This window comes from Camelus ferus, chromosome 9 (genome assembly GCF_009834535.1).
Source record: "Camelus ferus isolate YT-003-E chromosome 9, BCGSAC_Cfer_1.0, whole genome shotgun sequence".
Classification (NCBI taxonomy): domain Eukaryota; kingdom Metazoa; phylum Chordata; class Mammalia; order Artiodactyla; family Camelidae; genus Camelus; species Camelus ferus.
In genome coordinates, this window is record NC_045704.1 from 20,986,564 (window position 1) to 20,999,120 (window position 12,557).

Sequence of the window (12,557 nt, forward strand, 5' to 3'; positions counted from 1 at the left end):
ATAAAATGGCACAGTATTTGTGTATAACCTATACACATCCTCCCATATACTTTAAATCATCTCTAGATTACTTATAATACTTTATATAATGTAAATGACATGTAAATAGTTGCCAGCATGTACCAAATTCAAGTTTTTTGCTTTTTGGGACTTTCTGAAATTTTTTTTTCCTGAATACTTTCAATCCACAGTTGGTTGAATCCATAGATGTGAAATCCACAGATATGGAGAGCTGACTGCATATACATATACATACACATACACACACACACACACACACACACACACACACACACACACAGACATGTGTGTATATATATATTTATTTGTGTCTTAAATCTTAAGCCTTGTACTATATAAGTCATTAATTTTCTGTCTCTTTCATTACAAATTCCACAAGGAATGATTTGTATGTCTGATTTTTTTCCCCCACTAATTTATTCCTAGTTATCTAGAAAAGTGCCTGTCACATAGTAGGTGCTTAATCAATATTTGTTAAATCACTTCATCAAACCAATTATTTCCCTCAAAAGAATACCGTTTCTGTTCTCTCTTTGTTCTGGCAGAAGACTGAGCATACAGGAAATGAGTAAGGATTTATTGAATGAGAATATGAACACTGGTTAGAGAGGAGATGAACAAAAAAGGAAGACCCTGAATTTCTGGCAGCATTACTTACTCACGCACTGGCAAGTTACTGTATGACATTCAGCTAGGTAATAATATCAGGATAAAGAATGCAGATATTCATGTGACCTATAGAAAAAAAAAAAAGGCTCTTTCAATGAGGAACAAGAAAACACCAACTTACATGGGCCATAGCTTTTTTAGAATTCAACGTATTTATTAGTCCTCTTCTTGGTTCCACTTTAGAAGAAACTCATAGTCCAAAGAAGGTGTTGCTGAATAAGGGGATTTAAAAAAAAAACAAGAGATGAATGAGATGATCTTGCCTCTGAGCTTCCATTTGCAATGTACTAATTTTAATTTAGAATGGTATTTTCCCCACTTCATGTCTCCTACTCTAGACCCCATACATACATAAAAGATTGAAGAGAAATTGGGCAAATCTCAAACTTACTTAAAACAAGGAAGGAATTCAGCTATACCAGTATGGATTTCTTGAATCTATACTGGATTTAGCAGGAAGGATTTAGAGAGGCAGGCCAGCGTCCCAACGCTGTGATAAAATGGACCCAACTGGCCTGCTCAGACCTACCCTGACTAGATTCTCACTGAATTAAGAGGAAAAAGAAAAGGAAATGGACATTATGAAAAGATCAAGGAAATAGAAAATGACTCAAAAGACCTAATGCATGTGTAATAGGAATTTCAAAAATAGAGACAAAAACAACACCAATAAAAAAGAAGAAATAAATAGAACAAAAATTTCCAAGGCAAAATAAATACTTGAGTCTTTAGTTTGAAGTACTGGTGAAAATTAAAGAATCACATTCCAGAAAACCTTCTGAAATTTATCCTTAAGTACAGAAAAAAGACCTAAATACCTTTTAATAAGAAATTACAAAACAATGTGTATTGTAGTCTAATCTTTGGGAAAAAAGACTAATGTACATAAGCATATGCGTACATAAGGAGGCTGAAAGCATTTGCAATAAAATGTTCTGAGTAGTTGAAGAATTATAGATAACTTTTACTTTAAATGAAGCAATATAACAAAGAAATTTTTAAGGTTAATATGAACAATCAGGTAAAAAAGCAGCACCTAGTCATCTTAAGACAGTTTTTGGATGTGCAACAGTGTCATTCTTTCCAACTATATTTTAAGTGTTTTTCTAAAAGGGAATGGCAGAAGTAGTGAAGTAGAGAAAAATTATGAGATACTAGGCTTTTCATGAAGCTCAACCTTGTGTGACCTTGAATGTGATACGGAGTTGACGCTGTCTGGCCATGAAGACTATGCTCCTGTGATTCTTGGTGATGTGTGTTAACTCTTCAGATAATTGTTGGGGATGAGGCCTAAGTAGGAATAATGGTAGTTTTTTGGGTTTGGGGGGGTTGTTTACTATATATGTCGCTTTGTCTGAGGTGGTGTGATGATGATAAACACGAGGTGGATTATGTGATTTTGGCTTTATGATGTATGTATGAATACAGGTGGCTACTAGAATCTCCCTAACTGTCTGGGTATAAAGCTTTGGTAAATGTGATTTTCTTTTATCTAAGTGAATGGGGCTTACAGAAATAGCCACCCGCAATCATGGTCACAATCACATACAAACTCCATTTACACATATGGCCATGCACACAATTACACTGTCACAAAAGCACAAATCCAGTTGCTGTCACAACAAACAGCCAAATACACTTAGTCTGAAGACGAAATTCCGTCACGCACTCAACAACCTAATCTACTCTCCCTCTCCTGCACTCAGAGGCCTAACACTCCAGACACTCCACTTGCCTGGCCTTGGGGCTACACAATTCCTTACATTCAGCATCCTCAGGAGGAGCTCTGGTCCATATCCTGATTGCAATTCCAGGAGAGGCCGCACGTTGAGCTTTGCCAACTCAACCGGTCTTGGGAAGCCCTCAGCTGCCTCTGCGGCCGACCATTCAAACGACGCTCCCACCAGAAGTAGCTTCGGCCAGTTGCGTCCCCCGGGCAACGCAGTCCGAGAGGAAAGAGTCCGGGAGGCTAACGAGGTGTGTTTTCCTCCAGGCTTCAGGCTGCACCTCCGTTATTTCACTTGGGCCTGGAGTGACGCCACAACTGCCCAGTTTGCGTGGCTAACACCTGGTTTGGGGATATAAATTTGGGACCTCAGGTTTCTCTGAGGACGGATTTCAGGCCCAACACGGTGGCTGTCCCCACCCTCTCCACGTGGACACTCGTGGGAGTCCGGCTTCAGAGAACTGCGGTTGTCTGACGCGGAGTGATCCGGCCTGTTCTGTGCGGCTGTGATGCGAGATGTGTATTGAGTCCGTACGTGTCCGAGGGTGCGTCTAAAGATCGAGAGAGGATTACATGACACCGACTGTGCAGGTGTCCTGCATGAGGAAATTAGTACGTGAAATGGTTTTGAGACCGTTTGACTTAGTGGATGGGCCGCCTACTGTTGTAGGTTCAGGAGGTGAGCTGCCACGCGCAGTGACTATGATGGTACTAATGTGTGAGTGGTTTGAGACCATGTAATTGATTACACAGGCTTGCGCGCGACGGGGCTACGCCGTCAGTGACCTTGTAACATTTGGTGGAAGGCTGTTTGTGCTGGGTCTACCTCTGACCACCCGGAGGCTTTGGCTGTGGCGAGTGTCTGCAGGTGAATTCCACGGGAGAATGGAGGAAGTTGGTCTGTCGGGACTAAGAGGGACCCAGGTGGATGAATCACAGATCCCTGAGGCAGGTCACGTTGGTTCTAAGCCTTACGTGTGGGGGTTGGGGGAGAGAGGTGTGAGGTGACTGTGTGTCTAGGTGTGTGTGAGAGGCTGGAATTAACTGAGAGGGATGGAAACTAGTACAGATTATCTGCCAGAAGGGACACATCTATGGTAAAGATTTTCAACCTTTCTGAGAGGCCAGAAACCCCATCTCTTAAGTGTGAAGAAATGTAGTATCTGTGAGTACATGTAGTTGTGCTTCTGTTTCTGATCCATGTATGTGAAATGGTTTGCACTTGGGAGAGGGTATTGAGTGAAATATATGAAGTATGTGAAGGTGGTTAGCCACAGTACCCAAGTCTCTGGATGAATTGTATGACAATGAAAGGGCTGGTGATTATAACTCTGTGACTTTGAGCTTGTTTGAACTGAGTATGACTGAGTAAGAGGTCATGTGAGAGTTTTGGTAAATGTGTTTGTGTGTGTTAGAATGCGATACATCAAAGTTAAAATCTGGAAGATAGTGTATGTGGCTATGATCTGAATTTACTAAGAATATGAGAGACTGCAATATTAGGAGTGTGTCAGATTGAGTATGAGATGATGATACCTACTTTAAACCTCACTTTACTTACCTCTAAAAAGATAATGGTTAAGCTTCCTGAAGCATCAGTTTTACTTGAACATTAAATTTCCAAGGGAAATTTTTTAAAATCTAATAATACTTAAAACTTGATTTTAAAAATATGAAACAATTTATTGTGATGAAGAACACAAAATGACCATGAAAGATTTTTTTTTTTTTAATCTCTGTTATATGGTAACTGGGAGTTTGGTTGATATTCTTTGGTGGAAGTGAATAGATGCAAAGTCTACTAAATTCCTAACTTGATCTGTATAAGTAGAAGAGTCCTAGGTCAAGTGAACAAAAGCCTAACTTCAGTAATAAAAACAGAGTCATGGCCCCTCAATCAATTCCCAGACTTGACCCACTGTACAGACCTAGAACCCCTTGAATGAGAGATCCTGGTACACTGCAAACAATTGATATTGTTAATTATCCCCATAAGCCTTCCCAAAGGAATCTACAGCCTTTATCAGGATGACTATAAGTTGAGGAAACGGAAATAGCCTTTCAGGGATTACTGGACACTGACTCTGAACTGACACTAATTTCAGGAGACTCAAAACATCACAGGGGCCTACCAGTCATAGTAGGAGCATATGGAAGTCAGATGATCGATGGAGTTTTAGCTCAATTCCATCTCACAGTGGGCCCAGTGGGTGCCTGAACCCATCCTGTGGTTTTCCCCTCAGTTCTGGAATGGGTAATTGGGACAGACACACTCAGCAACTGTAAGAATCCCCACATTGGTTCCCTGCCCAGTTGAATGTGGGCTATTATGGTCGGAAAGGATCAGTGGAAGTTACTAGAACTGCTTCCGCCTAATAAAATAGTAAACCGAAAGAAATACTGCATTCTTGGAGGGACTGCAGAGATCAGTGCCACCATTAAGGACTTGAAATATGCAGGGGTGGTGATTCCCACCACATCCACATTCAACTTTCCCATCTGGCCTGTGCAGAAGACAGATGGATATTGGAGAGTGACAATGGATTATTGTAAGCTTAACCAGGTGGTGACTTATATTGCAGCTGCTATACCGAATATGGTTTCATTCCTTGAGCAAATTAACAAATTCCCTGGTACCTGGTATGCGACAACTAATCTGGCAATTTTTTTTCTCTATCCCTGTTAATAACGACAACCAGAAACATTTGCTTTCAGCTGGCAAGGTCAGCAATACCGCTTCAGTGTCCTACCTCAGGGGTATATCAACTCTCCAGCCCTGTGTCATAATTTAGTTCAAAGGGATTGTGCTACTTTTCCCTTCCACAAGATGCCATGCTGGTCCACTTCACTGATGACAATATGTAGACTGGGCCCAGTGAGCAAGAAGTGGCAACTACTCCAGAATTATTGGTAAGACATTTGTGTGTCAGAGGGTGGAAAAATCAATCCAACAAAAAAACTCCAGGGCCTTCTACATCAGTGAAATTTCTAGAGATTCAGTGATGTGGGGTATGTCACGATATCCTTTCTAAGGTGAAGGATAGGTTGTTGCATCTGGGCCCTCCCCCAACCAAAAAAAGAGGCACAAAGCCTAGTAAGCATCTGGATTTTGGAGGCAACATATTCCTCACCTGGGTGTGTTACTTCCCTTCATTTATTGACTGGCCCCTAAAAGTAAGGCCCAGAATGAGAAGGCTCTGCAATTCTGCAACAGGTCCAGACGACTGCAAGCTGCTTTGCCACTTGGGTCATATGGCCCAGCAGATCCAATGGTGCTTGAGGTATCAATGGCAGATAGGGATGCTGTTTGGGGCCATTTGTAGGAACCTATAGGTGAATCACAGCATAGGCCCTTAGGATTTGAATCAAAGCCCTGCCATCCTCTGCAGTTAAGTACTCTCCTTTTGAGAAGCAGCTTTTGGCCTGCTACTGGGCCTTTGTAGAGCTTGAACACTTATCCAAGGGCCACCAAGTTACCACACAACCTGAGCTGCCCATCATGAACCGGATGTAATCTGACCCACCAAGCCATTAAGTTGAGGGCACATAGCAGCACTTCATCATCAAATGAAAGTGGTATTTTGACTGAGCTGAGCACACGGTGAAGGCACATGTAATCCTCTTATTGGGTAGCACTTCAAACAGTGCACTTGGTTATTTATTTTGTTTGGAAGGAGAAATGGCCAGATGTGTAATTATATATCAATTCATAGGCTGTGGCGAATGGTTTCACTGGATGGTCAGGGACTTGGAAGGAATATGATTGGAAAGTTGGTGACATGGAAGTCTGGCAGAGGTATAAACCTCTCTGAATGAATAAAATGAAGATATGTGTCCTATGTGAATGTTCATCAATGGGTGAACTCAGCAGAGGAGGATTTTCATAAAGTGGATAGGATGACCATTCTGTGGATACCAGTTTCTTTCCTCAGACACCCTGTCATCACCCAGTGGGCTCATGAACAAAGTGGTCATGGTGCCAATGATGGAGTTTATGCATGGGTTCAACACCAAGGCTGTGCCTGGTTATAGCCATTGCTGACTGCCTAATCTGTCAACAGCAGAGACCAACGGTAAGTCCCCAGTATGGCACCATTCCCTGTGGCAGGTTGATTACACTGGACTGCTTCCATCATGGAAAGGGCAGCATCTTGTTCTCAGTGGAATAGATACTCCCGATACAGATGTGTGCTTTTACTACACATAATGCTTCTGCCAAAACTACCATCTGTGGACTTGAAGAATGCCTGATGCACTGTCATGGTATTCCATGCAGCATTGCTTCTGATCAAGAAACTCGTATCACAGCAGATGAAAAACAGCAAAGGGGCCTGTCCACATGAATTCATTGGTCTTACCATGTTTTCCACCATCCTGATGGCCTGACAGAACAATGGAATGACCTTTTAAAGACCCAGTTTACAATGCCAGCTGGGTGGCGTATCTTGCAGGGCTGAGGCAAGGTTCTCTAGAAGGCTGTATATGCTCTGGATCAGCATCCAATATCTGGTGCTGTTTCTCCCATGGCCGGGATTCACAAGGCCAGGAATCAAGAAATGGGAGTGACAATCACTCATTATTGCCCCTAGTAGCCCAATAGTAAAATTTTTGTTTTCTGTCCCCACAACCTGTGCTCTGCTGCCCAGAGGTCTTTAGTTCCATTCAGGGGAATGTTTCCACCAGGAAACAAAATGATTCCATTGAACTGGAAGTTAAGGCTGCTACCCAGCCATTTGGGGCTCCTTAACCCTCTGAATCAACAGGCAAACAAGGGAGTTACTCTGTTGGCTGGGGTGGTTGATCTTGACTACCAAGGGGAAGTTGTACTGCTACTCTACAAGGGAGGTAAGGAAAAGTATGTCCTGAGTATAGGAGAGCTTTTGGGGCATCTCCTAGTATTAACATGCCCTATGATTAAAGTGAATGGAAAATCACAACACTAATTAGGCAGGATGACTGATGGGTTACATTCTTCAAGAATGAATATTTGGGTCACCCCATCAAATAAAGAACCATGACCAGCTGAGGTGCTTGCTGAGGGCAAAGGGAATACGGTATGGGTAGGGGGAGAAGGTAGTTATAAATGCCAACTACAACTGTGTGACCAGTTTCAAACATGAGGAATGTAACTGTCATCTTGCTTATTTTGTTGTATTGGTGTATATGTGTATAGGAAATATCTTTGTCTTCTTCCCTTTTTTATCCTTTTATCATGTAACATAAGAGGTACTGATCTTTTCTGTTTAAGTACTATTAACTTTACATCGTAATATTTAAGTTATGAGATATCAAGAAGAGTAAACATCACCCAAGGACTTTGCAACCTCTTCTGGGGAAAGGGTTGGTGTATTTTTTGGTTGTATGCAGGATAGTTGAATGATGTAAGGTGGAGGTAGGACCTTGTTATTGTCTTTACTCAGAGATTAAATACGGCTTAAGGAGATGCATATAGGTGCCAAGCTGACAAGGCATGGACTTATGATGGTTAATTTCATGTACCAGTTTGGCTGGGCCATAATGCCTAGATATTGGGTCAAACATCATTCTGGATGCTTCTGTGAAAATGTTTTTTGAATGAGATTAACATTTAAATCAGTGGACTTTGAGTAGAATAGATTACCCTTCATAATGTGGGTGGGCCTCATCAGAGCAAGAAGAACTCTGCCAGCTGAGAGCTTTTGGACTTGAACTACAACTATTCCCTGGGTGTTCAACATGCTGGTCTGTCCTGCAGATTTTGGATTTAACAAGCCTCTGAAATCTCATTAGCTGATTCTTTAAAATCTCTCCCTCTCACAATCTCATGAGCCAATTCATTAAAATCTCTCAATTTCTCTCCTTCTCTACACACACACACACACACACACACACACAAACACACGCGCACACGTGTGCATGCACACATATACATATACCCTGTTGGTTCGGTTTGTCTGGAGAACCCTGACAAATACACTAGTCCAAGTATTTTACATATATTATCTCATTTAATCCTCATGCGAACCCTATGAGGGAGGTATCATTACCATTCCCAGTAAACTGATGAGACAAATGAGGCATCAAGAGCTGAAATAACTTGTGAAATGTCACAGAGTTCTTGAGAGAGAGAACCAGAATTTAAATTCCATAGCCCTCAGTCTTTAATTGCTAGATTCTACTATTTTCCAACTCTATGCCTTCTGCTCTGTGTCCTGCATGCTTCCATGTCCAAATTATCGTGAATTCACAGGAATTCTGGGTGTAAATGAATTTTTTCTAGTCAAGTTAATGTCTTATAGTTTTGAATCTCTTGATGTTGGGTCCAAAGGGAAACAAATGGAGTAAGGCGATTCTCTCACAGGATACATGGCATTATGGCTAATTTTTCAGAAATGAAATAAATCCTGTCAAGAAAATAAAACAAAGCAGCAAGACCAAACTTTGAGCCTCTTAGCTTTTCTTTTCTAGGCAGAACACCCACAGGCATGCTTAGAAACCAACAGTTTGTTGGAAAGAAACATACAAGAAATCATTCACGTGCAGCTGTGTTTAGAATATCCTGAGCTGTGAATCTAACCTAAAGATTTACAACTGTGTATTTTCATCTATTTTAAAAAAGAACTTCCCTTTAATAAAATTCCTTAAAATCTATATCCTAAAGTACCTAGTTCTTGTAAAGACAATAGGAAGTATACTTAAGTTTAAATTTATGTAAGTTTGTGGAAGTATACTTAAACCAAAAAAAAAATGATGCTGTCATAAGCTACAAATCACGTGTTAACGTTTAGAGGTATAAATCCAGATGTTTTTCTTTTATTGTTGATGTCTGACATTCCCTCTGTAATATGTAGATTTTGATAAATGGGATTGTTGTACATATTGTGTAGTAACCTGCTTTAGCCACTGTCAGTACATTTTGAATTTGTCTGTATTTTTTAGTTATTCTACAATTTAATTTTTAATGACCACTTAATACGTTGTTGTAAGGAAGTTCTGGAATTTATTAAACTACTTTATTCCAGACTCAGAAAGCTGAACCATGCCAGAGAAACTCCTTCTACATGCTGCCAAGCTCTTGTGTCTGGCCCACCCTCCCTGTTCTCCCAGGCTCACATGGGACTAGGCTTTCCAGAGTTGGAGTGTTTTTGTCATTTGCAGGACTGTCACTTCTGAAGATGTCTATCAAGTTCTCCCAGACGGAAAGTAAATGCCTGAACCATGCTCAGAGATGTAACCACAAGGATCTGATGTTGGAGTCTGGTTTTGCCAGTTGAGAATATTTCCCCTCATTATTTATAATCTGCCTGCTGTAAGTACTTTGCTTCATTACAACTCTCTGGAGAGCCTTTGGAGAACTGATTTGACGTTTATATAATTGGAAACAAACAACTGTTATTACTGAGGCTTCATTTTCTTGACACCTAAGGTGACCTTGTCTTGCTCTGGCCCTTCTCTTCCTCTTCCTTGGTTGACATCACCACAGCAGATCCAAGTCCCACTTCTTTTCCTAAATACAGCACTTTGTATCTCTAAGGGAGATGTGATTTCCCCATTGCTAAAAAGGAGACAGCCCTGAATGCTAGAGAAAGCAGCGAGTAAGCCAGCTCCAGAAAGAGGGAAGCCATTGCAATAAAAGCTCAGCTGGTGTGAAGAATCAGAACTTTAAGTTGTTGTTTGAGAAGACTTCTCAGAAGCCAGCAGAGAGAACTGAAGTCCCTCCAGCCTGAGTTCCCAAAGGTATGTCACCATCATCCCCATGTGTCACTGTGTCCATAGCTCCTTCTGTAATTCCCTCCAGTTCCAAAGAGAGAAGGATTAGCCTTCAGAATTTATGATTATAAAAGAAATAGACACTAAGTTAAAATTCAGAAAACAGAATCCTAAAATAATGATTGCCCACTGCAAACATTTTATTGTAAATCTCTTTACCCTCCTTCTATACATAGACTTTCCTTTCAAAACCAAAATTGGCTAAATGTTGCTGTTCTGAAACATACCTTCCTTACTTAAATCTAGTGAACATTTTTCCATGCCAATAGGTAAAGGTCTAGTGCATCCACTATAATGGCTGTATTTTTGAAAAGATGAAGGCATACCTTCAGGGTAAATTTCTAAAATTAGATGACAGGTAAACATGTAGATACTTTTTATACATGCTGCCAAATTCCCCACTATAAGGCTTGTACCAGCAATATATGAGACTAATCTCCTATTAGGTTCCTATGGCTGCTGTAACAAGTCATCACAAACTGGGTAACTTAAAACAATAGATATTTATTCTCTCTCATAGTTCTAGGCCAAGAAGTCCAAAATCTCGGTGTCAGCAGGGCCAGACTCCCTCTAGAGATTAGGGGAGAATCTATTCTTTGCCTCTTCCAACTTCTGGTGGAAGGTATTTCTTTACCTGTAGCCCCATCCACTCCAATCTCTGCCTCCATGGCTACACTGCCACTTCCTCCTGCTCTGTCAAACTCTCTCTGTCTCACTCTTACAAGGGTATTTGTCATTAGATTAGTTAGGGTCCACCCAGACAATCCAAGATGAATTCCTCATTTTGTAGACATACAAAAACCCTTTTTCCAAATAAATTACCAGAAATTACAAAATGGACATCTGTTTTTGAGGTCACCATTCAGCCCATTACACCCCTGTCTTACTAACAAAATACGTCGTTATACCTTAAAATTTTTGCCATTATGATAGATGAAAAAATGATTTCAGTATCATTTTAATTTGCATTTCTCTTTTCATACATTTAAGGGTCACTTTTACATTTTTTTGTGAATTGTTTATTCATTTCTTTTATCCATTTTTTCAGTCAAGCTTTTTTAGTCTTTCCTTCAATTTTAAGGGTTTTTTTAATTAGGTATAATTAACATATACGTTATATTTCAGATGTATAACATAATGATTCAATATTGGTATACAATGTGAAATAAAGAGCTTCTTTAAATATTAGGAATTCTATGGTTTGAATTATGTCCTCTCCCTTCCCCATTCATATGTGGAAGCCCTAATCCTCAGTACCCTGGAATGTGACTGTATTTGGAGATAGGGCCTTTAAGAAGGTAATTTAGTTAAAATGAGGCTGATAGGATAGGCCTTAATCCAATCTAACTAGTGTCCTTAGAAGAAGAGGAGATTAGGACATACAGAGAGAGAGACACCCCAGGGATGCCAGCATAGGAGAAAAGGCCCTATGAAGACACAGTGACGGGTCAAGAAGAGACCTCAGGAGAAACCAAACCTGCCAACATGTTGATCTTGGACCTCCAGCCTCTAGAACTGTGAGAAAATTAATTTCTGTTGTTTAAGCCACCCAGTCTGTGGTATTTTGTTATGGCAGCCCTAGCACACTAATATAGGAATATTAGCCTTTATCTGTGATAAATCTTACAGATATTTTCTTCCAATTTATAAATTGTCTTTTGATTATGTTTTTTTAATGTAGTCAAATCTTGAATATTTCAAAATTTTCAATATTTTCTTTTATTGTGTCTGTTTTCTGAGTCATAATGAGAAAGTTTCTTCCTACCCTGAGGTTAAAGAGGAATTCATTCCATGCTTTCTTCTAGGACTTATATGGTTTCATTTATAATGTTTACATCCCTGATCTATTTAGAGTTTATTCTTGTGGTATGATATGAAGTACAGATATAACTTTATTTTTTTCCAGATGGCAAACTGCTTGTCCCAGCTATATGCTTATAGTTTAACTTTTTATTTTGAGATCATTGTAGATTTATATGCAGTTTAAGAAATAATATACAGATAAGCCACATAACTTCACTCAATTTCCTTCAATGGTAACTTCCTGTAAAAAAAAAAAAATCATGACCAGGACTTTGATATTCATATCATACACAGTACTTACTTACATTTTGCCAGTTTTACATGCCCCATTTGTGTGTATATTTCTGTGTATATTTCATTCTATGCAATTTTATCACATGTGCAGAGTCATGTGACTACCCTGACTACCATCATGATTTAAAACAGTTCTATCCCAGGGATCCCTTGTGCTACCCTTCTGTAGTCACAGCTACCTCCTCTCTACCCTCCAACCCCTGGCAGCCTCTAATCTGTTCTCCATCCCTATAGTTTTGCCGTTTTAAAGAATGTTTTATAAAGGGAATCATACTGTTTGTAATTTTACAAACAG

At 40.1% G+C, this 12,557-nt stretch overlaps 1 protein-coding gene and 1 long non-coding RNA gene across 14 annotated transcripts in view; one reads left to right on the forward strand and one right to left on the reverse strand.

Moving 5' to 3' along the window:
- The window catches only part of LOC116666059 (probable G-protein coupled receptor 158), a 94,924-nt gene that overhangs the window by 78,341 nt on the left and 4,026 nt on the right, over positions 1 to 12,557 (forward strand). For 4 of the 9 annotated variants that reach the window (XR_004322922.1, XR_004322924.1, XR_004322921.1 and 1 more), the window contains exon 3: positions 9,418 to 10,132. The exons of 1 other annotated variant lie outside the window; for it this stretch is intronic. Coding sequence is in view for 1 of the 8 variants with exons in the window: in XM_032488103.1 (XP_032343994.1) it covers positions 6,336 to 6,458 (123 nt within the window). In the remaining 7 variants the exon portion in view is untranslated. Of the gene's footprint in view, positions 1 to 6,335; positions 7,943 to 9,417; positions 10,133 to 12,557 lie in introns of those variants that run through there. 4 more of the 9 variants (XR_004322927.1, XR_004322926.1, XR_004322925.1 and 1 more) reach the window with 3 other exon arrangements.
- Positions 1 to 12,557, reverse strand: part of LOC116666062 — a 36,895-nt gene that overhangs the window by 20,182 nt on the left and 4,156 nt on the right. For all 5 annotated transcript variants that reach the window (XR_004322936.1, XR_004322935.1, XR_004322934.1 and 2 more), the window contains exons 3-4: positions 2,454 to 2,758; positions 812 to 902 (exon numbers count right to left, since the gene is read on the reverse strand). This is a non-coding gene — a long non-coding RNA (uncharacterized LOC116666062). The remainder of the gene's footprint in view (positions 1 to 811; positions 903 to 2,453; positions 2,759 to 12,557) is intronic.